The sequence below is a fragment of the Chaetomium fimeti genome (genome assembly GCF_033439085.1).
Source record: "Chaetomium fimeti strain CBS 168.71 chromosome Unknown B0H64scaffold_5, whole genome shotgun sequence".
NCBI lineage: Eukaryota > Fungi > Ascomycota > Sordariomycetes > Sordariales > Chaetomiaceae > Chaetomium > Chaetomium fimeti.
The window spans coordinates 802,582-828,136 of NW_026944333.1; the positions used below are offsets into that span (position 1 = coordinate 802,582).

Here is a 25,555-nt window from a genome sequence, read left to right on the forward strand (position 1 = left end):
TGGGAAGGAGAGCGATGGGGGTGATGTGCGAGAGAGAAACGACGATTTCCTCGTCTAAAAACGGGACACATCTACCATAAAAACATCATCTGTAATTGTCGTCACAAAGTTGGTAACGGGGGTTCAAGTGAGCAGGGTGGGTGGGTTGTGATTTTGCGAAACACACCTCGGGGTGGGCAGGCGGAGGGAGCAAGGTACCGTTAACTATCGACACCCCGCCTCCCGTGTCAGGGAACCCCAGCAGTCGGAATCAAGGACGAGCACTGGACTCGTGCTAGTTAAGACAGTGTAAGAGCTTTGAGATCTTTGATACCTTTTGATTCCGAGCTGCCTCGGATCGGACTGAAAAAAAAGTTCGATTGACCTGTTTATTTTCTTAGGCATTCCTTTGACCTAAAGCATCAAGAAACAGTGTTAGTGTTAACACTTCTAAACTCTTGTACCACCATGTCATGGAACACGAGGAACCGAGAATTGATACATAGTTACAGCCAGGGGTATAATGATGACAAAAATACCGGGTCTCCAGCGCCAACAATAAGAGCCCAAGTGAACGAGACCGCAACGCACTGCTCATGAGATGGATGGCATATCCTTCCCACCTAAAACCGCACATCCTCCCCCGTCACATCCGCGGCCCCTTCGCCTTCGCCGCTCCCAAACCAACTCCCAAAATCCAGCTTCATCAACAACCTATCAATACCCCCAACCCGTCTCGGCACATACTCCCCCCTCTCCCTCATCAACACCTCGCCCTCCTCCTCGCCCTCAACCCCCTCCCCAAGCTCCCCCGCACCCTGCAGGACCGCACTACCCTCCAACCGCCTCAACTCCCCAATCAGGCCCTCCACGCCCCGCTTAACCCTGTCCTCCACGCCGCGGATCTCCCCCTGCACATCCCGCTCCTCCCGCTCGAGGTCCACAAAGGCATCGACGACGCCCGCGTCGGCCTCGAGGTCGGCCGCCGCCCAGACGGAGTGCAGCCGGTGGACGAGGGCGACGAGGTGGTCGATCTGCACGAGGAGCTCGTAGAGCGGGTCGGTGAAGGATTGCTGGGTGAGCAAGAGGCGGTGGATCAGGGCGCGGAGGTAGAGGCGGTGGGCGGTGGCGAGGGTCTGTGGGTCATGGAGAGAGCGTGTTTGGTGGTCGGTTGGCGAGGCGGATGGGGGAGGGGAGGAGGTGGTGGACTCTGCGAGCCAGAGGTCGTCGTCGAGCATGTTGACGTCTTCATCCTGCGGGGGACCCGCGGCGGTGGGGGCTTGTTTGGGTGCGTCGTCGTCGTGCCGTTGCTCGTCCTTGCCCGTGGTTAACCACCGGTGGAAACCGTCTGATAACCCTGCGACAACTTCCATTTGAAGGTATCCCTCGATTTCGCCAAGGAAGAAGATCGCTGCACTGGCGGTAGCCCAGGCGTTGCGCAGGATGCCCGACCGTGCGGCATGCCGCTGACGGAAGAGTAGGACCCTTTCCCTCCCGCCACGCGTGCTTCCGTATGGTGGCGCGGGGGGTGCGGGATGGTGTCGCCGGAGGGATGTGATTTTCCACAAGTCTGTGAGGCGGATATGAGCTCTCCGCAGAGAAAGGAGGTATGAGTTGATTGCAGTGTAGGTTTGGAGATCCGACTGGCTGAGGAAGAGATCCAGCGGGGACGGTATCTGTAATGTGAGCACGACAGGTACTGAGAAAAGGAGGTTCCGGAATGGTGTCGGCGCTATGACTGGCATCTCCCCTTCGGGGAGGACGGGCGTCATGGGCGTGGCGGTTCTGGACTTGGCCATTGATAACCGTAGTAGGTCTCGAGCCAACTCCAGCCCCTCATCTTCTTCCGCATGGTCGCCCTGCATGGATCCCATCGCAGCCCATGTCCTCGCCAGGACGGCCGCCACCTCCCCCTCTTTCACAGTGACATTGCCTAGTCCATCGCGCTTCTGGTACGCAAGGTTCTCCGCCCGCTTCCACCGGCTCCTAATCTTCTCATCCGCCTGCTGTGTGAGCGCCATGGCAAACTCCCCGCGGCGAAGCAGGAAGAAGTCGCGCAGCAGCTGCAACGTCTCCAACACCCTGCTCAACGGCAACAACCGCTGCAATATCGTCCTAGACAAGTAATTCCTTATATCCGCAATCGTCCTCGCAAACGTAGCCGAATCGATCGGATGCCTCAGCGCCGCCAGCCTCGTAAGCTGCGTCGAGAGGTGGTCATTCCCCCTCAAGCTGTAATCCCCCACGCTCTTAGCACGGATCTGGTTGAGCGACCGCCCAATAAACACCATCGACGCGGCGGTCGCGGCCGTCACGAACCGCGGCAGCAGCGCCATCTCACAACCAAACTCCTCCCGCCCCTCCTGGCCCTCCACCCGCCGCACAAAAAAGTCCCCCTCCCCAAACCCCGGCACGCGCCCGTACAGCACCCACGCCGACACCTGCTTGACCCACGCCGCCTCCGCCACGCCCACCAGACTGCGCGCCGCCTCCTCCACGTCCCTATACCCGGTCTGCAACTCCCCCCTCAGAAAATCCATCACCCGCGCCCCGGTACAGCCCTCCCCCATCACCTCGACCACGCGCGCCAGCCATTCCAGCCGGCGCGCCCAGCCCGCAAACTCGGCCACGACCGCCGTCAGCGGAACGACGTTGTAGGCGCCGACGAGGGCGGCGTCGCCGCGCAGGACCGTCTGCTCGACGGCGAGCACCTTGCGCCGGAAGGCCGCGAGGTGCAGGGCGTCGGTGGCGGACGCGACCGCGCGGCAGATGACCGACGGGTGGGCGGCGGCGATGTGCGCCGTCGAGGTCAGCAGCTGGATGTGCAGGTCGCTGAGGTGGGCGAGGGAGGCGAGCAGGGCGCGTTCGGGTGGGGTGAGGGCGTTGGCGGGGTTGGTCTCGCTGGTGTTGTTGTCGGCGTTGTCGTCGTGGGGGTTCGAGGAGGCGGAGCGGAGGAGTGGGGAGGGGTGGCCGGAGAGGGAGAGGAGGATTTCGTGGAGCATGGTATCGTATCGGTATATCAATATTGGAGGTGGGCGATCTTGGGTGGGCGCTTCTTGGCCGCTTGCTTAACGCGGGCGGCCCTCTTCTGGGCGCGGCGGTTGTTGAGTGTTTGGAAGAAGAGGATGAGGGTTCCGAGGAGCTCGAGGCGGCAGCACATCGGGCGGCTCTGGATGTCGGGTGGGTTGGGATTTGATGCCAATTCTAGGCTAATGCGACGGGAGCTTACCAATTTAGTCCCTTTTACGGTTCGGCGATTTGCAAAACGTCTGGGTCCATTGCGGGTTGGAGGTGGTTCGGCTCCTCTTGTGGATGGACTGAGCTGGAGCACTGTATTAAAGTGGGGTGACCTCCGTCGGAAAGTTGACGCGCCAGAACCCATTTGTGCAACCGTGACGCGATTTCCGCTGCAGGGTCCAAGCGTCACGTGGAAAGCGGGAAGTGGGAATTCACGCCGCCGAGCACCAGAACCCGATCCCTGTCGGAATAGAAATGCAGGGTCCAAAAATGCACCAATTCATCAAAGTCCCTTGAGAAGTTGAAAAGTATTATTCAACACGAAGTCCAACTAAAAAACCTTCTTCCGCCACAGATTCCCATACCTACCGAACCGACATACTCATCACATAAACTTCCCATTTAACGGGCCTGCGGGCTGTTTCCCCTCGGTCACAGTCATCCCACTCAACGACTGCGCATCCTGTCTGTCCGTATCCAGCGTAGCCACTCCCCCGTCGCCTCCCCCGACGATGATGTTATCGCCTGTCGAGGTTCTGCCCACCACCATGCCCTTAGCCACGCTCTTCAGGATCGCCCGCCTCGACACGCCCGTCACGTCGATATAGACCAGGCCGACATTCTTGACGCCGCCGCCCAGACTCCTCGTGACATCGCCGGCCTCGGGCCCCCACTTGTGGCCGACCACCGTAGTCGCCGCCTCCGAGGACGAGGACAGCAGGTTCCGGCCGGCCTGCTCGACGCCGTCCATGACGGTCGAGAAGGCCATCATGCTCTTGTTGAGCAGGCCCGGCTTGTAGGTGCCGAGCGGCTTGCCGTCCTTGTCGAAGCCCTTGCGCGCCGAGCCGTTCTTGTCCTTGCCGTGGCCGCCGAGGGACGCGCCCCAGTTCTGGGCTACCCTAGTGATCTGGCCGACCGTCTTGGCCGACAGCGTCGCCGCACCGCCGGTGAAGGTGTTGATGCGGCGGATGTGCTCGCGCGTGGCGGGCTTGAAGGTCATGGGCTTGGCGCTCGGCTGGGCATTCTTGGTGAAGCTGTCGGCCTGGTTCTGCAGCAGTTTGGAAAGCATGTCGGAGCCGGTGATGATGAGGCGCGAGGCCGCCGAGGCGTTGGACACGAGGAACGAACTCTTGTACGCTGGGTGTAGGTCTGCCTCGTGCAAGTCGGCGGATATGGGTGCCACGTTGATGTTCTGGCCGCCTGCGGCTGGTAAGGTGATCTCGACCGGGTCTGGGCCTGGTCAGCACGGCGTCAAAAAGCCAATCCCGAGACGACAAGACAGACACAAACCTTTCGATCCCGGTTTCAGCCCGCTGGACTCGACGACCTGAAAACCATCCAGCTCTCCAATCACGCTGCCGTCCTCCTCATCAACAAGCACGATCTGTCCCGGCGCAGCCACGCTGTGACTTCCCCGCACGTACCCCTCGCCAGGCTTGAAGTCAGCCGGGTTATACGAGGGCAACGCATCTCCCGCCGCCTCTGCCGACTTCGTTGCGGCGCTTTTCTCATTTTTGCCCTCCCACCACTGCTCGCCCTTGCCAATCTTGGGCGGCGGCGCCCGCTCAAGGAAGGCGGTGCATTGCGCCAGAATCGTCTCGAACGTGTCTACATCCTCCTGAATCCCCTTCCGGCTCTCCACCGAGGGAAACTCGATCCTGGTAAAGGCGCCGCTGCCCGGTCCGAGGTCCCATCGCGGGATTAAATAACTGGTTGGCGGCTGGTGGTAGATCTGCGTCGTGGCCGGAAGGGGCAGGTCGAGCTCGGGCGGCAGGTGGAGGTGAAGGTAGAAGTCCTGTTCCGGGGCGGTATCGGAATCAATCGCGGGGTCGGCAAAAGCGGATGTGGTCGGGACCATCAAAAGGGACAGCGTCTGCGGGCCGGCCGGCGTGAGGAGCTCCTCCTTGCCATTGGCAATGTGGTAGGCCGATACGCCGTTAATGGCGTACAGCAGCTTCGGGTCCTGTTAAAGGGATCAAACGTCAGCCCACAGCAGCAATTACCGCGCACGGGTGCCTTACATTGTGTCCGGATGCCATTGTCACAATTATCAACGCCCTCGGGTTTTGAGAGTTGTGACCCTTCGCGCGTGCGACGTATTGCGCCGCGATGTGAGGTACCTCGGTAGGTAGGTGGGGTGAAACGGGGTGGAAAGCTCGACACCCGCCCGCTATTTTCTTGGAGGTTGCGCTGTTGTTAAGTCAAGGGCAAACTCTCCAAAATGGCGAATGTGCTAAATTCAGACACACACTCACACTTCTCACAGACTTCGTTCCGCAATCGAACGATTTCTTGAAGGCGGGGTCGGTTGGTTGCTTGTTCCAGGAGTTCAAAATAGCAACTGCCCAGCATCCCGCGGCCCCAGGCGCTTAAAGACGTCTCCTGTGTGGAGCATGCAAGAGGCCTCTCGAGACTCCGTCCGTCTCAAAGCGACGTCATTGGCGTGCCAAAAGCAGGCCGTCGCCCGCCACCGTTCAGGCGGACAGACGCGCTCGCCGCGTCCTCCAAGAGGGGAGGAGGCAATGGAGGTTTCGACGAAAGTTTCTTCCACCATCGTCCATGCTGAATATCCCCCCTGAACAGCACAGGTGAGCAGCGTAGGTACGTCAGCCCCAGGCGGGGTATGAGTGAGATTTTATTCCGGTCTGGCCGTCCGTTCAGCCTTGACCCGCGCTCGCCGCGAATGTAACAGGTCATGCCGGCTTTCTACAAGTACTCTCACGTGGCCCCTGCAGCAACCTTCCCCTTCTCCAGGCGGTGTCGCAGCGTGTGTCTGCACGAAGCCCCCAAATACCCATCCCCGATAGTAGCATCCAGGGCTTCCCAGGTCGCCAGGCAGTACCCATGACCTGCGTGCCGTGTGTGTCGCCCCGCGGGCTGATGCCGCTGGAAGTACTTTGTACATACATATATCGTGTATGGTTCAACCCTTGCGAAGGTGTGTCGGCGCAGCACCCTCGATGACGGTTCTCCTTTCTGGGATAAAATCGCGAAAAGCAGGATATCTGCTCAGCCTGCAGGTCTGCCCTTTCGCTCTTGTCCATCCACTAAAGGCGAAACATTTCGGCGTCCTGTCTCGACATTCGTCCACAGTACCTTGCTTTATTAAATTAGTGTCGAGCTGCGGCGGCGCCCCGCGCTCCTGAGCGCGCTCACACAGGCATAGTACACACAGTCGAGCGCTAGGCACAGACGGGCTGGTGTCTAAGAAAGTCCATGTCGGGTCACACTTCGGTGGTACACCCGGCGATTTTCACATTTTGGGTGGTTTCCTGGCAGCTCTCGGCTGCGCCTGAAGTTGGCAACAGACGCAGCATCCCGATATCTTGCTCCCGAGACGGCCTGGAGTAACTACCCCACAACCCACCAACCTTTCCCTTATCAGATCCGGAGCTCGCACGCCGCAATGATGTAGGGATGTGGGCCTTGGGTTGGGTTTCGGTCTGTCCGTACGGCATGCCGGCATTTGGACTCGGGCTTTGGCAGCCAGGCGGCGTTGCTAGACACGGGCGACGATATTGGGAAGCGGTGCGTTTGCAGGTCGGGTCGAATCAGAGCAGGGGCTGGCACCGAGGGGCTGCAGGCGATCCCGATTCGGTCCCGCTCTCGTGCGGCCGGGTCACTTCCACACTTGCCGGTCACAAGAAAGCTGGGGTTCCACAATTCTGAAGGGACCCCCAACCTGCTCCGGCAATCTGATCCCAGCGTCCCGAGGCGGCCAACAGGGTGCCTTCCCGGCGAGAGTGAGAACGGCGCCCGATGGAAGGTCTCAGACCGAATCGGCGCCAGTCAACCTCGAAGGGGGACCGGCCCCGATCCTGCAACAGCTTTTTCCTGCTCGAGCCGTGTTTCTTTTTCTCACCTGCGCCCCCCGCTCGCCGATGCCAACGGCATACTTGTCAACCCGCGAGCCGATGATGGTGTGTTGCGCAGATGCCTTCTTTCTCCTCCGCAGTGGATGTTCCCGCCTTGCCTTGCCATTGCCAGCGGGCCGTAGCACAACCCGCACGCTCGGCCATTCCTTGGAGTGGCACCGCAGCGGAGGCGTGCCTGTGTCCAAAACCCCCGTCACACATGCCGTCGGGTCCGGCAAAGAGTGCCAGACATGCTGTCGTGTACTCGGCCTGACGAGCAGGCACACTGCCGATCACCGCTGCTTGCATCAATAACGTGCAACTGTGCCTGAGGGATGCGGATGTTGAGCCTGCAGTAAATGCAAAACATGCATTGCGAGAGCCCGACGATGGCCTAAACGACTCCTGTGTACACCGAGGGACACCAGTCGCATCGTGCCCCTGATTTTTGTTGGTTCGGGATGGCATCTTGACGAGGTTTCAACCCTCTCTTTAATAAGTGGGAGCGGGGTGAGGAGGGTGGTTCTTGGTGCTTTTGGGAGTTTGGGAAGCGAGCTTCCGATGCCAAGCGGGTGCCGTGGGCAGGCATCCCGGGGGGCCGGCTGAGTCGGTGCAAGCCACGCCCGCCCGCTCGCCGTTGCAGCTACCTATCGGCGCTTACCAACATTGATTTGTTTAACCTCTTATTGTCAAAACGTCATGGATCGAGCCTCGAATTTCCAAGGCCATCATATACCGAGATGCTACCGAGGTGCGGTCGCCTAGAAAGTGATGGTTTTGATACCCGAGTTAAAATAAATAAATATTCGAAGTGGAAGGGGAAGGGAAGGGGATGGTGCTTTCCAGGCCGCCCGTCTCCGTAAATGGGACCCTACCGGAGCTTGGCTTGCTCCCACCTGCTCTGCGCTAGTGAGCAACCGAACCACCCACGCAGCGCGAACGCGGGCTGGCAATGAGGACTCGGCGTCTGTCGAGCGCATGGAACCTGGAAGGCAAGAGCCATCCAAGCCAGGGACTTTCCGGGGCAGCGCTCAAAAAATAAAGCCCGCATAGACGCCACTTCCATTCATCTGCTCTCCGTCTCATCCCACCTTGAGAACCCCGTCTCCATCCAAAGTTTCCAGGTTGTTATCGCGACCTTCCACAACCTTAACAATCCTCGTGGGACTTCCTCGTGGGACCCTCCTTCGCGCGCGCTGAGCATCCGCACCCACCCGGACCCTAGCACAACACGTACCTGGCCCTGCCGACGTTGCCGACAAGACCGACGCTACCGACCCATACCATCCACCATCCACACCATCCATCCATACCTTGCCCTTGGCCCTTGTGCCTGTGTGTGCACATCCATCCCATGTCCCAGCCCACCGACTCGGGCCCTGTTCAGTTCGCCTCCACGCTCGGCTGACCGACATTCTGCCCCGACTTTCTACTAAACCTAAGCTAAGCTCAGCTTCCATCTCTCGACTTCGACTTGAGCCGCCGTCTGTCACTCAACAACCACCGCACCCGCACCCGCACCCGCACGATCCTGCGTCCCCCGCTCCCGTCGCGGAACCCGAGAAGCGTCGCCAACAACGTTTCGGCGTCACATTGGCTTGCCCGGATAGACACATCTGCGCAGTCGCCGACCACTCACTCGCCCGACTGCCCGCGCATCCGGATACCTGCACCTTTGGTGGACGCCGTCACACCCACAAGGTAGTGCAGCCGCCCATCTAGCTAGCTCGTTGTTTGGCCCCCCCGTCCCGGCAGCCCTTCCTCCCCTCTGCCAACCGAGTTCTCGCCCCTCCGTCCGCCCCCCTTCCGGTCTGCTGTGCTGCCCTGGACCTTGCTCCCGCGACTGCCGCCGCGACCTCCCTCGCCAGCGGCGCCCTCTTGAGCCCGCGTATTTAGTCCGTTCACTCGCGGACCGCCCGACCACCCCGACCGAACGTCGAGTCTCGGCCCCTCCCTCCCGTGCCCGCATCGCGACCGCCGAGCGGTCTTGCAGCCGCCTGTTGCACTGTACCGTGTGGCCAGGGAAGGCCTTGTCTCCCTTGTGTTTGGTCAAGGGGTCCGTTGCGAGACCCAACCCGTCGTCACGATTGCTTCCCATCTCCGCATCCAGTCCATCCTCTCTCCTCCTGAGCCGCCCGACGCCCAGTCGGCCGCGGCAACTCCATCATTTGAACAGCAGCAGTCCATTCCGAAGAGAAAGTTCCACGACGCCTTTACCGCACCGGCGCCCGATGCGCCCATCGAACCGGCCGAGCCGCCCGCGCCGCCACATCCCCATCCGCTCCCGCAGCGCTTGCCCAACATACGCCAGCCGTTGCCCCACAGCCCGCCACGGCCCGCCACGGTCGGGGCGGCCCGCAGCCAGGGCCACACTGCCGCCATAGCCGTGAGCGCCGTGAGCGCCGACGATGACAGCAGATCGCCCGTCCAGTCTTCCGTGATGGCAGGCAGTCCTGGCAGCCCCGGCGGCATGGACAGCAAGAAAGGGATCAAGCGGACGCCCTTGAGATCCAGCATCGCCTGTCAACGCTGCCGGAAATCCAAAATCAAGTGCAACAATACGGGAGGCGACCAGCCCTGCGAGACGTGTATCCGAAATGGCAAGGAGTGCACCTACCCCGAAGTGACGCCTGCCCCGCCGAAGCGGTCCGAGCCGCCTTCGGGCGCCAAGATGGAGCAGGGCTCGGAGCGGAAGCGTCTACGGCGGATTGAAGATATTGTTAAGATGGAGGGCGCCGTCCCGGCCGCCGTTGTTGCCGAAGATGTCCTGTCGGCACCCTACCTCACCGGAACCATATGGAACCAACTGTTTGACATCTATAGGTTGCATTTTGCGACCGAGCTGCCCTTTCTACACTTGGCCACGTTGAAGGAAAAGCAGGGTAACAGGTCGAGGGCGAAGCCTGCCGACACGTCGCCCGAGATCAACCTCGTACTGCTGGGCATTCTCACATTAACAGCGCGGTTCCACGGCACCTTGGTTTCCTACATCACAGCGCCCAGGAACAGCCCATCAGCGTCCGGCATGCCCAAGCCCCGGCCCGCCGGCGGCCCGGCCTCGGATGCAGCAGCGGCCTCGGAGTATTACGCCGATGTCCTCACGAAGGCCCTCGGAGGCCTAAGAACCAGCATGACCGTGGCTTCCGTAGAGCGAGTCCAGGCATTTTTGATGCTGGGCCTCTATGAGTGGAGCCAAGCGCGGCCGAGGGTTGGGGGGATGGCCGCCTGGATGTACGTTGGCGTTGCTATCCGGATGTCGCAGGCACTAGGTCTGGGTGATGGAGATAAGGAGCCCAACAAGGTCTTCCGGCCCCGGCCTATTAAGCCTGCCCAGCAAACCATGTCGATCACTGCTAGGGAGATCAGGAGGCGCACCATGTTTAGCTGTCTGATCTTGGACCGGTTGTTGGGCTGCGGCAAGGATCGAGTCTCGACGATTCGCTCCGAGGATCTGCGAATCCAGCTACCGTGTGCCGAAGTCTCATTTGACCTCGGGCATGACGTCTACACGGGTTTCCTAAAGCCGACCTCGGTAGTCGAGACAACCCGGCCGATCTCCGATAGCGTGCTCGGCCGCTTCGTCCGCCTCGTCGACCTCTGGGGGGAAATCTCCGAGTGGAGTTTCTCCGGTGGCCGCTTTACAGAAGAAGAACGCCCTCCGTGGTCGCCCGAGTCGAACTTCTTCCAGCTACGTGAGAAGCTAGAGGCGTTCTACGACGGTCTTCCAGACGAGTTCAGGTGGTCGGATAGCAACTACTACAAACACGAAAACCACCAGGCCAGCAGCGTGTACGTTTCGCTACACATGCTCGGCGCCGTGTGCAGGATCATGCTCCACCGCGAGTACATCCCCTTCATCCCCATCCTCTGCAACAAACCAGTTGGTCCTCTCGATGAGCCTACGTTCGCGCCCGGCCAGGAGCCGCAAGGCTTTTGGGAGGTTAGTGCCGAGGAAATTTTCCATGCGGCCAAGGATATCGTCGACCTCGCCGAGATCTGCCGCGACAAGTTGCCCATGTCATCTCTCGTTCTCTTCGCGGTCTGGACCGCCGCCTTTGTCGGCATCTATGCGGTCCACTTCCCGCACATCGACACCAAGGGGCATATGCTTCCCAAGGAGGATGTCAACGGGCCTCTCGACGTGACCAGGCACGGCCCCACGGGGCTCACGTACAAGTTGCTGACACATATGTCGCTGTGGCTCAAGCTGGCAGAGACATTCGTTAGTTATTTTGGAGAGATGGACCGGTACTACGACATGGTCAAGCAAGACTACGAGAGGCATGTCGGCGGTGGTCGTATCGGTGGCGGCGGTCTAGAGGAGTGGAAGGAGCGGGCTTTCAAGGTGGTCAACAACGGCGAGATACTGGTCGTCGACGAAGGCAAGAGCTCCTCACGCGACAGCACCGTCGAACCCGGCTCCTCGATCGGCCCGGATAGCAATCACGGCCCCACCGACCACGCCAAGACGCCCCGGTCCACGTCCATGTCGTTCACCCCCATCAACACATCGCAGTCACACGCCGGCCAGCCGGACGAGGCCGCCGCCGAAGCCGCCGCCTCGACCCTCTGGCGCATCCAACAACCGCACGGACAGCACAGCCAACACCAGCACCCGCACCAGCATCAACACCAGCACCAACACCAACAACACGCACAACACCAACACCAACAGCCCTCACCCTCCCAATCCTCGGGCGCCGTCCCCTCCCCGCAGCTATCGCAGCACCCGCACCCGCACCCGCACCACCCGCACGCGGGGCTGACGGCGGCGGTGCCCAAGCTGCCGCCGTACGCGTCGAGCGAGGTGCTCGAGTACGTGGAGCAGAACCAGTCGATGCCGTGGAGCCTGGCGCCCGGCGGGGTGGACCAGTTCGCGCACGGCACCGAGGAGCTGGTGCTCGACGGCGGGCCGCTCTACTGGCCCGGCATGGCGGCCGAGGGGTGGGCTATGGGCGGGGTGATGACGCAGGGGGTGGGGGGGTATTCTACTTATTAGGGGGGGGGGGGGGGGTGTTCTTCTTGTTGAGAAGGAGGGGGGGGGGTGTTCTTCTTATTGAGAGGGGGAGGGTTGTTCTTATTAAGGGATGGGGGAAGAAAAGGGGTTGTGGTGTGGTGTGATGGTGAAGGGGAGGTGTGGTCTGTGAGTGAGTGTGTGGTATGGTTGATGTGGTGTTATGAGTGTGACGCGGGAGTGGAGTATGGTGCGGTGAATGTGTGGTGTGGTCCGTTGTGTGTGGTGAGTGGCGAGTGTGTGTGTGGTGTGTGGTTTGTGGCGTGGGTGTTCAAGAGAGTATCTTGGTTGCTTGTCCGGTTGGTTGCCTTGGTCGGTCGGCAGGTGGGTGGGCGGTACATCTGCAATGAAAATGGGTTGTTGTTTTGTTTGGTATGCACTTGCGGCTGGGGCTGGGGCTGGGCGTGTGGGCGTGCGGGTGTTTTTTTCTTCTTCTTTTTTCTTTGGTGAGCATCGATCGAGCGGTGTGTCTCTGGTTGTGGTTGCTGGTGGCTGGCTGGCAGTGGAGGAGAGAGCAATGGGGTCGACGGGGTGAGAGAGAACATTGGGAGGACGGCAGCTCGGATTGTGATTCAGAACGCATAATTTACTCTGATTGAAGCATCTATCTATTGTCTGTTCTTGAGCTTGGTTGTTGGGCGGTGTGTTTGTCTGTCTGGGCCGGGTGTGTTTCTCCAGACAGGGTCATCCATCGTCGATATCCCGGTTGGGTCACTCGATCGATCGGTTGTCAACGTGTTGCGGTCTCTTGGCTGGGAATGGTATGGTGGCTGGCCACCACCGCGTTGGTTGGCCTTCCTCCGTGGGGGTTTCGACAGACGCCGAGATTGGCCTTAGTTGTTGTCTCATCTTCCCCTGTCTTGCTTTCCCGCTCGGTAACGAGCAAGGCCGCCAGCCCCCCACGCTTGCTGCTGGGGTAAGCGGTCTGGATGCCAAATTGGGTCTTTTTAGGCAGAGTTATCACGGGGGTCAGTCACAATGGAATGGAATGGAATGGAAGGCGGACTGCCGAGGCATGGTTTTGAATGAATTCCGGGGTTTTTGTCCCCATTGTTTTTAAGTTTTGGCTTTTTTGTTTTGTTTTGTGAAGAGAAACGCTAATGCTGGCAGGGTAACTCATCGATCCCCATAGTGATACAGCAGTCCCAACACCAAAAGAAGAATGCATGAAACAAACCGTGTCATCAAGTCGTCCCAAGCCGAATACCAGGTAGTACAATCTCGCGGGGTATATCCTTCCTTTCCAGTCCGTCGCCCGTCCTTCCAGTGCCACCGTAATGCCGTATGAATAGTTGTTATTTTTGTCGCTGTTGCTGCCGCTGCCGCTGCCGCTGCCGCTGCCGCTGCCGCTCTTTGTCTATCTCGAGACGGACGAGGCGGTGGAGACGGTCGAGTCGTTGGTGTTGGTCCTGCTCAGGCGGGCCATGAAGAACTCCATGTCGCGCTTGACGATCTCGGGGAACCTGGCTTCTCTGTCTGCTGCGGTGGACCCGTAGTCGGTGCTGGTCGACTGCATGCTGCTGGACCGGCTGTGCTGGCCCGCGAAGGAGGTGTCCTGCTGGTCTTGGTTCAGGAGCATGTTGGTTGCGTCGAGGGATCCGATGGAGGCAGGCATATCGCTGGCTGGGTTTGGTTGGGCTGGGTGAGGTTGTTAGCAAGGGGATGAGGCTGGTAAGGCTCTGGGTATCGTTGGCTTACAGGGTGTGTTACGGGAGGTGTTATTTGTTACAGGGAGAGTGTGAGAAAGGGAGTGAGTCTGAGATACAGAGGGCAAGTTCAAACTTTTCAACCCAGAGAGAAGCACCGGTCCAAACTGAAAAGAAAGAGACAACTTCTTTTCTTCCCGGTGCCTCGAGCAGTACTTATATCTGAGAAGACCACCCCCATCCCGAGCCCAACTCTTGACACAGCAGAACTTCTCGAGCTGCAGGGGTCGCGTGGGTGAAGACACGCCATTGGCCGCCTCTCAGCCTTTTCCCCAGATATCGTTGGCTGCAGCACGTCATTCGGTGTCGGGATAGGGCTCGAGACAAGGGATTTGCTTTGGGCTGCTGCTCTCGTGACCGTCTCCGTGGGAGGGTACCGCTTGGGGGCCTTGAAGGATGCCTGCATCTCCGGAGTCCGAGCATTGGTTTGTCAAGAATTTCTGGGTCTGGACGCTTCTCGCCCGCTTCTCACGACTCCATTGTCGATCTCAAGCGGCCTGTTCAGCCCACATGCCCCGGCAATCACGCCGCATCTGCTCTTGAGCCATGTGCTGCGGGCCGAGATGGCAGCGGCTTTGCACAGTAGTCTAACTTTGAGCTCGCGTGCCCCCTGTCAGAGTCGCCGCTAATGAGATGAGTGCCGGCTTTTCCATTGTTAGGTTTTCGGTGTGAGTTGTTGAAAGGTCCATAACTACCTAAGTAACGACATCAGGCTGGGTACCGTCGTCATCGTCGAGGGAGGAGATAGTGTGACTGATGACCAAGAACGGCATGGCAGGGTGGCAGACAACACCAACCACACCATAAGGTTCGGCTCACCCCCCCTCCTTCGCAGCCGAGGTAGCCTCGAAGCGATGCCGTGAGCCGTGACCCCCACATCACGGCCCGATTTCTCGGCCACGCCAGGGCGTCTACCCCAGGTGCCGCAGCTGCAGCCGACCCAAAGCGACAAGAAAGCCCAGATGGTTGTGCCGAGCTGGGGTGTGACAGGTCAGGGGCAGATTAGCTACCCCGACCATGGCCACCAACTTATGCGGGCTGCGAAGGATGACGACGGCCATCTTGACTTCAGATACCAATACCCCCAGGGCTATCGCAAACTCCATGGTGTAAATGTAGGTAACTCCAACATGTTCCTGCCGAACTACCAGCCGCTTCCTCATTCGCTACCTATCGTTTTGATAGGCCGACTGTTTCGGAGCATACTCCAGGGGCAGGCAATGGCAGCGGTAAAACCTTGGGTGTAAAAATGGCGTGGGATTAGAAGGGAATCAGAAAGGAATCCGCTCTCGTGAAAGGGAAGGGACAAAGGCAAAATAGGGGGAAGCGTCTTGCTAAAACCTTTGTACCGAGTTAGTTTCAGTGGTAATCTTGAGTGGTGTATGCAGAGTATTTTGAGACTCGAGGATCTCTTGTACACCAACATAGGTAATAATATAGCGTCACACATCGTCAGCCTGGCTGCCGTGTTCCGTCGGTCTGCGGTGTGTTGGACAGGTAACTCTGAGACATGGAGAGAAGTAGGAAATGAATGAACCCGTCCTGATAAGTTAAAATGCCAGATGACTTGCCAAAGACGAAACTCCAAGTCATTTCCGTCCGCTGCCGGCTTCCCGGGAGAAGATGAGATGTGGGAAAAGGGTTTCGAATTTAGGATGACCATTATTTTCTCTGATGTACTTCGAAAAGTTCCGAGAAAGGTATTTTCAGACCAAGTTGTGCTCGAAAACCAAACGCGCAGCCAAATCGCGTTTGTTTACTTTCTCTTTCTCCATCCCCCTCCCCTCAAACGGCACAAAAAGATGTTTTGACCACGGCACCTGTTGCAATTAGATTGCTTGAGTCGTACTATATTTTGGGATTTTTGGAGCGGCCGCCATGGTTCGTGTACTATTTATGGTGTTTTCGCTCTTTTATGTGTTCTTGTCGCCGGCCTTTGGCCTTCTAATACGGCCACACGAGGCCAACAATCTCTTACTCCCGTCATACGACTACGTTATTGTCGGAGGAGGGGTTTCCGGACTTGTGGTTGCTAATCGGCTCAGCGAAGACTCGAACGGTTTGCCCCTCTCTCATCACTGGCTGGTAACGGTACTGACAGCATCCAGTGATAGTTCTCGTGCTCGAAGCTGGGGAACTGTAAGGAATCAGCTTCGCCGGGAATATTCTCGCTAACACGACTTTCAGGGACGACTCCTCGAATATCGTCACGGTGCCGGGACTAATTGGTCACGGATTCCCTCCGACCTACAACTGGAATTTCACCACTGCACACCAGAAGTTCCTCGACAATAACACGCGAGACTACGGGCAAGGACATGTGGTCGGCGGGGGGAGCATTCTCAACGGCATCGTCACTACCCGGGGTGCCCGGGCCGACTACGATGCCTGGGAAGCGCTGGGAAATCCTGGTTGGGGCTGGCAAGACATGCTGCCCTACTTCAAAAAGGTGTGTCTGGGGGCACAGTGACGGTCAATCCGTCCGTGTCATTACTAAAACGCCGCAGAGTGAGAAGTTCTCGATTGGCTTGTCCCCGCAACGCGCTAGGGGACTTCACATCACACCCGACCAGTCCGTTCATGGGACCAGCGGCCCCCTCGAGGTCACTTATCCCAATTTTCTCTACAACCAATCCAGTAGGTCACCATCACCACAGTGTTTGTCATGGAAATCGAAACTGACAACACCTAGCCAACTTCCTTCGCGGCCTCTCCGAGCTAGGCGTGCCACTCCTCGCGGACCCAAACGCCGGCGTCGCCGTCGGAGCCATGATCGCCCCTTCGAGCATGTCGGCTAGCAACCAGTCAAGGATGGACAGCAGAAGGGCTTATCTCGACCCCGTGCTACACCGGCCAAATCTGCACCTGGCCGTTCAGCAGACCGTAACCCGCCTTCTCATCGAGTCTAATAGCACCACCAACCTTTCCGTCTCGCCCTTTGGGCATTTGGTCCGGGCGTACGGAGTTGAGGTAACCGGAACACAGCCCGAGATTTTTAGATAGCGGGACTAACCGGAGACAGTATTCCACCTTCGCTGCGTCTCCACGTCGGCAGGTGTTATGCAGCAGAGAGGTCATCCTCGCCGCTGGGGCCATTATCTCGCCAGCCCTGCTCCAGGTGTCCGGGATCGGCCCGGCCGACCCCCTGAACGAACTGAATGTTCCAGTTAAAGTTGATCTTCCGGGGGTGGGACAGAACTTCCAAGACCACCCGATGGTCGGCGTGTTTTACAACTGTGCGTTCTCACCTACCTATCTTTAAACACGCACCCGGTCCTCTAACCAGCGGTAGACACCAAACCCGGCCTCTTCACAACTCGAAACCTCACCGGTGACACCCTCCTCCAAGCCAAAGAAGATTACTTTGTTAACCGCACAGGTAAGTCTCTTTACCCCTTTTCCCTTTCAAAGCGCTCAACTAAAACCCTCGACCCCAGGCCCGTGGACAACCCCCCTAATATCCACCATCGCCTTCGCCCACCTCAGCCACCTCACCACCAACACCACCAACACCACCTCCCTCCTCACCTCCCTCTTCCGCCCTCACCTCAATATCCCCCTCAACAACAACCCCAACAACGCCCCTCCCCTCACCCCTTTACTCACCACCCACCACCCCAACACCCGACTCAACACCCTCCTAACTTCCCACCTCCCTCCCACAACACGCCACCACAAAGCCCTCCTAGCAGGCTACGCCGCCCAACTCGCCCTCCTGACCCCGCTCCTGCAGCACGACCCCACGGTCGCGGCGCTCGAGCTCATGGCCGACTCGCTCGGCACGCTGACCCTCGCCGTGCAGCACCCGCTCAGTCGCGGGACGGTACGCGCGCTCGCTGCAGATTTGCTCGCGGGAGGGAGCGGTGACGGGGACGGGGACGGGGACGGTAGAGGCGTGGCGGGGAATATCGAGCTGGATCCGCGGTACTGTTCGCATCCGGGAGATTGTAAGTTGTTGGTGGCTGGGGTGGGGATGGCTGGGAGGGTGGTGGGGACGCGGGCGATGCGGGAGTTGAGGCCGAGGGCGGAGGTCGCTTTTGGGGCTGCTTCTTTTGGTGGCGGTGATGGTGGCGGTAGTGATAGTGAGGCGGCGGTGCTGGAAATGGTCAAGCAGCGGGTGCAGACCGAGTTTCACGCATCGGGGACCACGGCGATGATGCCCTTCGACTTGGGGGGTGTGGTTAGCGAGAGGTTGGTGGTGTATGGCACCGAGAATGTGAGGGTGGTCGATGCCGGGATCATGCCGCTAGTTGTGGGCGCTCATATACAAGCTGCGGTGTACGCGGTTGCAGAGAAGGTATGTTCATGTTTCCGATTCCTTTCTACGTATTTCTCACAGTGCTAGCTTTTCTCGCTGGCATCGGGAAGGTGTATGGAGAGGTGGTATATGACTCGGATGCTAACCAGCATGGAACAGGCGGCGGATCTCATCAAAGAGGACAACAGGCGCAATACACCAGCGGACGTCTCGGGTCCGGCAAGGGCAAACGGGGTATTTGCGTCGTCCATCCACCGGCCTTGACCTGGCATCAAAAAAGGAGCCCAGCTAACGACCGCCGCTCTCAGAGGATCATCTCACAGGAAAGAGGTCGCCAGCGCATTTCGGCGAGGGGACATTTACATCATTCGATCAAGGGGTCCAGACAAGAGGTCAGGGAACTGTAGTCAACAAACATGGTAGTTTATTGTAGTCACCTCGCCAGACAGGCACTTAATCGTAATACAATGAAAATTACCCCGAGGGGTCTAAAGAACGTTATCTCACCACAACTGCATCAACTGCTTTCATATGCATCAACTTCCATATCCCGGGTATCAGTGCAAATTCGTTTTCCAGACATCACCCACCCATTACCACATACTCCCCCCTTTCCCCGATTCCCCAACAACCACCCCATTAACCCCCATCCCCCTCTTATTCAAAACGAGCCACAGTTCTAGAAATAAATCTTCTCCTCCCAGACGGGCGGGCGGGTGCTCTCGCGGTCCCAGACCAGCTTTCCGTTCTCGTCCAGCTCGCAGCCCTCGTCGGTGATGGGGATGACGCGGCTGGTGTGGGCGACCTCCTGCTTGGAGACGCCGGCGGCGTCGGTGGGGATCCACAAGAGGGGGGTGCCGCTGGTGACGGAGGGCGGGTGGTAGGCGTCGGCGGCGACCTCGTCCGAGTAAGGGTCGAGCTGCAGGCCGCGCGGGACCAGGGCGCGCAGGGTCTTGTAGTCGGCGTAAATCCACGGCTTGAGGAAGCGCGTGAGGAAGTTGCCGGCCTGGCCCGTGGCCTTCTTGGCCTCGAGCGCGTGGCTGACCGACACCTCGGTGTGGTCGACCACGCCGTCGCCGTCGAGGTCGTGGTGGGCGCCGTTGCTGGGGCCGACGGCGGCGGCGGCGTCGCCCTTCTCGGCGTCGAGGAGGCGCGTAGTCTCCTCCTCGGCGAGCAGGGTCAGGGGCAGGTTGTACAGCAGCGGGTCGAGGGCCGAGTTGAGCGACAGGTGGAAGAGCACGGTGAAGACGAGGAAGATGATCATGAGGACGAGGGGGCCAGGGGCGACGGACGCGCCGAAGAGGCCGATCATGCACACCTCAGCGAGGTAGATGCCGGTGAAGAGCTGCTTGATCGCCTTGGGGTAGATCAGGCCGCGCGTGTCGATCTGGGTGTCGGTGACGAAGAAGATGTTGTAGCGCCAGGCGAAGTAGAAGAGGAACATGGCAACGGTGGCCCAGCCGAGCATCAGCGGGGCGATGCACGAATAGGTGATGGCTGATGGGTTAGTCAGTACAATTTAGCCGAAGACGGGGGGAAGGGCGGTGCTTACCGATGACCACAATGTTGGTGTACACGGGCATGGTGCTGCCCCACGAGATGGCGCTCAGGTTGGACCACTTCTGGTAAAGTGCGCGCGGGGTGTTGGCCAGGAACTTGTACAGCAGCGTGAAGACGAAGAAGCCGACGACCTGGGTCAGCACGCTGGTGGCGATGGTCAAACCCTGGACGATAAAGTAGGAAATGTACAGGTTGGAGGCCTTGGGCAGGTTCTCGGCCAGGATGGTCGGGGCGCTCGCGGGGTTGTCGATGATTTGCTGGGCGACGGCGGTGGCAGAAGAGGCCACGGTGGCGACGAGGAAGACCTGGATAACCTGGAAGGCGAAGTAGGCGTTTTGCGTGAACAGCTCGACTCTCGAAACCGAGGGCTCTCCGGCCAGCTTCGCGCACACTACTTCTGGTTAGCTGGGTTCTGTGTTCGCACACGTGCAAGGAGTCTCGAGACGTACAGCGCATGACGATGGGCACCAGTGACATCAGGATGGACAGCAGGACCGAGGGCAACAGGCCGGTCACGACGCCCATAATGACGTCCGGTATCTGGTCGAGCCATCGGAGGAAGGGGAGGCTTTTAAGGAAGTCGATGTTGCTGACGATACCGACAAAGGCGACGGGGATGGCCCAGAAGAGGATCAAGGCGGCGATGAAGCCCAGGACGGCGTAGCGGCGGATGACCTTCTGCCACCAGGGGATGGCGAGCGACTTCCAGATGACCTCGCCGGGCCGGATGCCGACGTACTTGGGCGTCATGTGCAGACCCTGGTGATGAGCAAGGATCTGCGAGGCGCCCTCGGCGTCGGACTGGGTGCGGAACTCGACGAAGACGCCGGGGATGTTCTTGAAGCCTCCCGCGCGGTACTTGCCCTGGGCGGCCTCGACCTCGGGGATGAGGCGCTCCAGCTCGGTGCGGCACCAGTTGATGGTGTCGACCTTCTTGCCGACCAGGCCGAGGAATCCGAGACGGTGGGTCGGGCGCTTCTTGGGGGGCACCCAGCGGGCGGCAATGCTGCCGGACTCAGCGTCGCCGACGATGGGAGCCTTGTCGGCCTCGTCGGGGGAAGCGCCCTTCTTGATGGCGGCCTGGCGCGCCTTGTTGGCGAGCTTGATCAGCTTGACCTCGGCCTTCTCGAGGCGCATGGCGGCCTTGTCGCGGTTCTCGACCAGCTCGTCGACCTCCTTGGTGTCGCCGGTGATCCAGACGTTCTTGACGGCGGCGCCAAAGACCTTGCGCATGCTCGCCTCGTTCAGGTACGGGGCCGGGACCGAGGTGAACAGCACGGTGCGGGACGAAAGACGGTCGGCGTAGAAGGGGCTTAGCAGGAAGGCCTGGCGCAGGTTGATAAAGAAGATGCACTCGCGCATGATCAGGTACATGACGAAGCCAAAGTAGGCCCATCCGACGAAGCAGTGAGCGTAGTAGCGGTTGTACTGGTTATCCCGGTCGATGTTGGAGTACGACAGGATGTTGAGCTCGGTCTGGCCCACGCTGCCGGTGGCATTGACGGGGAAGAGGATGGGCCATGTGATGCAGCAGCCGACGAAGCACAGAATCAGGGCCATGCGAAGGTAGCGGAGGTAGAGGTAGGCATCGAGCGACTGGTGCTGGAGAGCGTACACGTCAGGTATCTTCCAGAAGCTCCCTACCCAGTTGAACAAGCCGCTAGGGAGGGGAGGTGAGCGCTCGCTGGTGACATGTTAGTACTGCAAACTGGGGATTGAAGACTCTTGAGCCCCCGATTGAAGGTGACCATGGCGTACCCCTCCCGCAGACTCCCGAGGTAGGTTCTCGGGGCATAGTAGCGTCTTTGGCTCTTTCGCAAGATCAAGAAGACGGCGATGTAGATTCCCGAGATGACTGCGACCGGAGCGAGGGTCGCGATCATGCCTGCATTCTGCTGTCAGCTTCCCGCCCGGAGGTGGTTCCGTGTCACATTGAGCCAGGCATGGGACTCACCCGAGAGCGAGCTCGAGTCGGGCGTCTCTTTGTCGCTACTCATGATGGCGACGGTGCAGAATCACTCTGCAGGCCCCTGAATTGGTTTTTCTGTCTTTCGATATTTCGGATTCGAGTGTCGACAATGTCAATGGCTGACGACGACGACGACGACAATGCCCGGGACAAGAACTCCCTTTCAGCAGGGCGGGTTCTGAAACAGGCGTGTCAGATCACGAAATGATGGTAGGAAACGGCATTGACAAACGCCGAAGCGGGTTGGTGTTCGTTATGAAGGTCTGGCCCAGGCCAAGGCGCTTGCGGCCGCCAGTGAGAGTGTGTTTCGGTAGGGAGCACAGAGCAAATGCAACGCGAAGAGGGGCGCGTTTGGCTGAGACAAGGGGTACCTCGATGGCTTGGACTGGCTCGGGGAAAGTGCAGGGGAGGTCCAAGAAGCTTGGACGGGGAGCTAATTTGCACTTTCTGCGCTTGCTGCACTCTTTCCTCTTGGGTTCTCGACTGGCACCATGACAGTAAAATATCAATCGAACGGCGGGCATGAAGCTAAAACTTCAACCTGCCATTTCTTCCAGGTTCAACATCGGGCATCAGCCCTGACACTCACACACTGCATCATTGTCGAGTCTGGAAGCTGGCTTTGTTCCTTGGCTGGCACCCCCGAAACTGCCATTCGGGAAAGTTGATGGCGCTCAATGACGCAGGACCCTGCCAATCGCTGCGAGGAGTGTGGGGCGTTGCAAATTTGAGCAGCTGGACCAGGGTCACGGCAATCGCACGCGATGCAACCCTTCGCGAGCTGCAAATCTCGAAAGCGGGCCGGTCTTTCACATTCGGCATCTTCCATCTCCACGGCCTTGAATTCATCTCAAAAGCGCAGCATCTTCCCATCCGCGCCATTTTGTCAAGCACTTGCAGCAGCTGACAACAAACCCACGGTGATTGCCCGATCACCAACCACATGCGAGCGGAGAGGCTGCCTTAGCTTGGTCAATGTCTCAGGCGAAATGATGGCACTTGACTGTGTTGAGAGGACAACGCAGCAAGCCATCTCCCGGTCCGTTTTGGTGTGTTTGGGTTGCTGTCCCGATCGATGGGCGCCCTCCATCGGTTCGCCGACTGGGCCGTCCATCTGCAGATCGCGCCCAGGACCTGGCTCTCCCCGCAGTCCAAGTCCCCACTTCCACCTGGCTTGTTGAGCTTGTGTCACCACACAGTGCCACATCACACAAAAATCTGGGAAACAAGGAGAGAAGTCTGTTTAGCATCCCAGCCTCTTGTTGATTCTCGATGTGAATCATACGATACCTGGGGCCAGTCACATTCCTTGCCGAGCATCACATGCCATTCTAGTCCAGAGTCGGTTTGGGGGTTTTGTCTTTGGGAGACTAGTAGGTTATCACTTAGGTAGTTATGTATACTTTTCACACAGGAGGGGGGGTTCGAGAACGAATTGCCACCCTTAATATCGCGGGCCGAGGTGTTCCTTCATTACATAACTATGTAGTTACGTTAACCCCTGGCTGCGTCTGGACGCGCCGCTTTTCCAGCCATTGCTCAGCACCTCAGGTGCTCAGCTGTCCAAGCATCGTTCCAATTGAGCAGTCAGCTGGCAGGGGTTCCACCAGCGATGTTCAAGTTACCGCCCAATCCGGCGTGTGCTTGCCAAACATCGAGGAATTGTCACGAGTTGGTGTTGCAGCCGTCCGCAATGACGGCTGGCTCTCAATGGGATGGCAGTGTTAATGACTAGTTTGCGAGAGTTTCGTGATGGGGGCTCTGTGAATAGTTACCAGTTGATGTTACTATGGACCTCTATCTGCTGGTGGGAGATCACCCTACCATAGTTACCAGCCTTGAGCTACTCACTCTATTTCATTCCAGTGCAAACGGGTTGCTCTACAGCCATGAGCTCATAGGCTCAGCCCCAGCCGTCAAGAACGGGAGTGTTATGTAGACTGCCGCTTTCGTCGATTGAGTTGCGGCTTTCTCTTTATCCATATATGCTCTGCAACAAAGACCACAATGCCTCAAACTGCTAACGACGCATACGGCTTGACTACCTACCTCATCATGACAATGGGTGTCCCTAATATGAAGAGGGCAGCTGGCCTGCCGTCCCGAAACACAGTCTCAACCTCGAGCCGGTTGCACGAGACACGCCTATTATATCACATTGTCTACACCCCGTCAGAGAAATGGCCAACGTAGCCCGCAGAGCCGTTCCGGTCCACCTAGCAGAGCACGAGGACGACGACCATGCCGACCAAAGGGGTTACATCAAGGGGACCGATTTTGCGCTGCCATACTTCTCTCAGTGGTCACGGCTGCACGAGTCCGAAGCCAGTGACGGCCTGCTCCGCCATGTCAGCTGCGGCTACCTCTCGACGCACGGGGTGCCGCCGACGCTGCTAGCCCTCAAGCAGCACGCCCAGTCACTGTGCGTGCTCATCCACGCGCTGAACCCAACCCTCAAGTCCGCCGAGATCGCCAGCGGCAGCCCGGCCAAGGCACGCCCCAAGGAAAAGGGGCAAGGGGGGCAAGCGGCGGCGGTCGAGGACGCGCTCAGCTTCAAGTACAAGCTCAACGACGCCTTCGACTTCCTCGCCGACCTAAGCGTGCCCTACACCAACGATGACCCCAACCACCACAAGCCCCTGACCGGCCTCGCCAACGAGGTGCGCGGCCGCCACGAAGTCCTGGGCACCACCTACCACTGCCCCTTCGCTGAGAGCAAGCCCCGCGGCCGGGGCGAGAAGCAGAAGCCCTACGCGAACCACCACAACCTCATCATGCACGCCAACGCCTGCCTCGAGCGTCTCGACCACGAGTTCAGCAGCACCGGCGGCCTGATGAGCCTGCTGCCCACGGCAACCACCACCAGCACCACCACCTCCTCCACCGACCCAGGCCCCTCCCATCCCTCCGACCTCACCAACGCGCGCAACAGCCTCCTCGGCCAATGGCTACACTTCACGCAAACGCTCGTCGCGCGCATGCACGAGCTCGAGCGGGCCTACGGCAACGCGCTCGACGCACTGGCGGGCGAGGCCGCCATCCCGCACCAGTCCCTCGCCGCGCTCGGCCCGGACGGCCGGTCCACCGGTCGCGTCGTCGCCTTCCCGCAGGACCGGTGGGTGCTGGCCAACGCGGGCGACGACGTCTTCGCGGCCGTGCACCGCCTGCTCGACCGGCAGGAGGCGCTCGCCCAGGCGCGCGACCGCGTCTGGCGCCGCAACGGCGCCGTCGGCGACCGCCTGTGGTCTGGCTCCACCCCCGCCAGCCCCGGAGCGCGGGTCCGGGCCCGGGACTACGCCCGCGGCATCGTGCCCGTGGACGTCATGACGCGGTATTACCGCCTGGCCGGGTCCGGGCACACCACGCTGTTTGTGGTGCCCGCGTGGGAGCAGCACCCGGGCGTGGAGGCCTCGCGCGACAACAACAACGCTGCCACCCCAACAATCGTCGCCTGCCCGCAGCCCAAGTTCCCCGCGCGCGCGACCGAGCTGGAGAAGCGGTACGGGGCGCGGCTGGAGCGGGCGCAGCGCGCCGAGCGGGAGGCGCTGCGGGCGCGCGGGGAGCTGCAGGGCGCGCGCGGCGAGATGGGCGTGCTGCGCCGCCAGATCGAGGTGCTGGCCCGCTCGAGGGACGCGCTCATGCTGGCGGTCGGTGGCGGGGATGGGGATGGGGATGGGGATGGGGATGGGGAGGCGATGAAGGTTGCCGCCGCGGCGCACGAGCAGAGGGAGAGGGCGGTGAGGGCGGAGAGGGAGGTCGAGGCGGCGAGGAGGGAGAGGGATGGCGCGTTGGAGAGGGAGGAGAGGTTGAGGGAGGAGGTGGAGGGGTTGAGGAGGGAGTTGGCTGCTATGGGGGTGAGGCGGTAGGGGGGGGGTGTTGTTGATTTTTTGTGTCAATTTGGTTGTTTAGGGGTCTCACTCCCTACCTATCTGATATGTGCTATGCTTGCTGTATCTGCTCCATCGCCTCGAATCTGGG

General features: G+C 59.7%; 7 protein-coding genes across 7 annotated transcripts; 3 read left to right on the forward strand and 4 right to left on the reverse strand.

The window, feature by feature from the left end:
* Positions 1 to 602: 602 nt before the first annotated feature.
* Positions 603 to 3,289, reverse strand: B0H64DRAFT_462455 (gamma-tubulin complex component protein; the record flags this gene model as incomplete). Its single annotated transcript, XM_062807552.1, has 1 exon — positions 603 to 3,289. Exon 1 carries the CDS (start codon positions 2,979 to 2,981, stop codon positions 603 to 605), a length of 2,379 nt encoding a protein of 792 aa, XP_062657571.1. The 5' UTR covers positions 2,982 to 3,289.
* A 190-nt stretch (positions 3,290 to 3,479) lies between these two features.
* B0H64DRAFT_399446 (senescence-associated protein-domain-containing protein) lies at positions 3,480 to 5,853 on the reverse strand. Its single transcript, XM_062804015.1, has 4 exons — positions 5,472 to 5,853; positions 5,238 to 5,386; positions 4,507 to 5,179; positions 3,480 to 4,446 (listed from the first exon to the last, which is right to left on the reverse strand). Exons 1-4 carry the CDS (start codon positions 5,566 to 5,568, stop codon positions 3,602 to 3,604), a joined length of 1,764 nt encoding a protein of 587 aa, XP_062657572.1. The 5' UTR covers positions 5,569 to 5,853; the 3' UTR covers positions 3,480 to 3,601.
* A 1,147-nt stretch (positions 5,854 to 7,000) lies between these two features.
* Positions 7,001 to 7,757, reverse strand: B0H64DRAFT_179476 (uncharacterized protein). The gene has a single exon (XM_062798888.1). The coding sequence runs from the start codon at positions 7,536 to 7,538 to the stop codon at positions 7,116 to 7,118; it is 423 nt and encodes a 140-aa protein (XP_062657573.1). The 5' UTR covers positions 7,539 to 7,757; the 3' UTR covers positions 7,001 to 7,115.
* A 667-nt stretch (positions 7,758 to 8,424) lies between these two features.
* On the forward strand, positions 8,425 to 12,069 carry B0H64DRAFT_462462 (fungal-specific transcription factor domain-containing protein; the record flags this gene model as incomplete). Its single annotated transcript, XM_062807553.1, has 2 exons — positions 8,425 to 8,456; positions 9,093 to 12,069. The coding sequence occupies 2 exons, from the start codon at positions 8,425 to 8,427 to the stop codon at positions 12,067 to 12,069; spliced, it is 3,009 nt and encodes a 1,002-aa protein (XP_062657574.1).
* Positions 12,070 to 15,668: 3,599 nt separating this feature from the next.
* Positions 15,669 to 18,135, forward strand: B0H64DRAFT_462465 (GMC oxidoreductase-domain-containing protein; the record flags this gene model as incomplete). Its single annotated transcript, XM_062807554.1, has 9 exons — positions 15,669 to 15,849; positions 15,899 to 15,929; positions 15,978 to 16,239; positions 16,298 to 16,427; positions 16,483 to 16,693; positions 16,776 to 17,026; positions 17,083 to 17,169; positions 17,228 to 17,613; positions 17,704 to 18,135. 9 exons carry the CDS (start codon positions 15,669 to 15,671, stop codon positions 18,133 to 18,135), a joined length of 1,971 nt encoding a protein of 656 aa, XP_062657575.1.
* Positions 18,136 to 18,727: 592 nt separating this feature from the next.
* B0H64DRAFT_374895 (uncharacterized protein) lies at positions 18,728 to 21,605 on the reverse strand (the record flags this gene model as incomplete). Its single annotated transcript, XM_062802380.1, has 5 exons — positions 18,728 to 19,545; positions 19,601 to 19,999; positions 20,058 to 21,292; positions 21,367 to 21,493; positions 21,563 to 21,605. 5 exons carry the CDS (start codon positions 21,603 to 21,605, stop codon positions 18,728 to 18,730), a joined length of 2,622 nt encoding a protein of 873 aa, XP_062657576.1.
* Positions 21,606 to 23,531: 1,926 nt separating this feature from the next.
* Positions 23,532 to 25,443, forward strand: B0H64DRAFT_462478 (uncharacterized protein; the record flags this gene model as incomplete). The annotated part of the gene is made up of 2 exons (XM_062807555.1): positions 23,532 to 25,224; positions 25,270 to 25,443. Exons 1-2 carry the CDS (start codon positions 23,758 to 23,760, stop codon positions 25,441 to 25,443), a joined length of 1,641 nt encoding a protein of 546 aa, XP_062657577.1. The 5' UTR covers positions 23,532 to 23,757.
* Between the last annotated feature and the right edge of the window lie 112 nt (positions 25,444 to 25,555).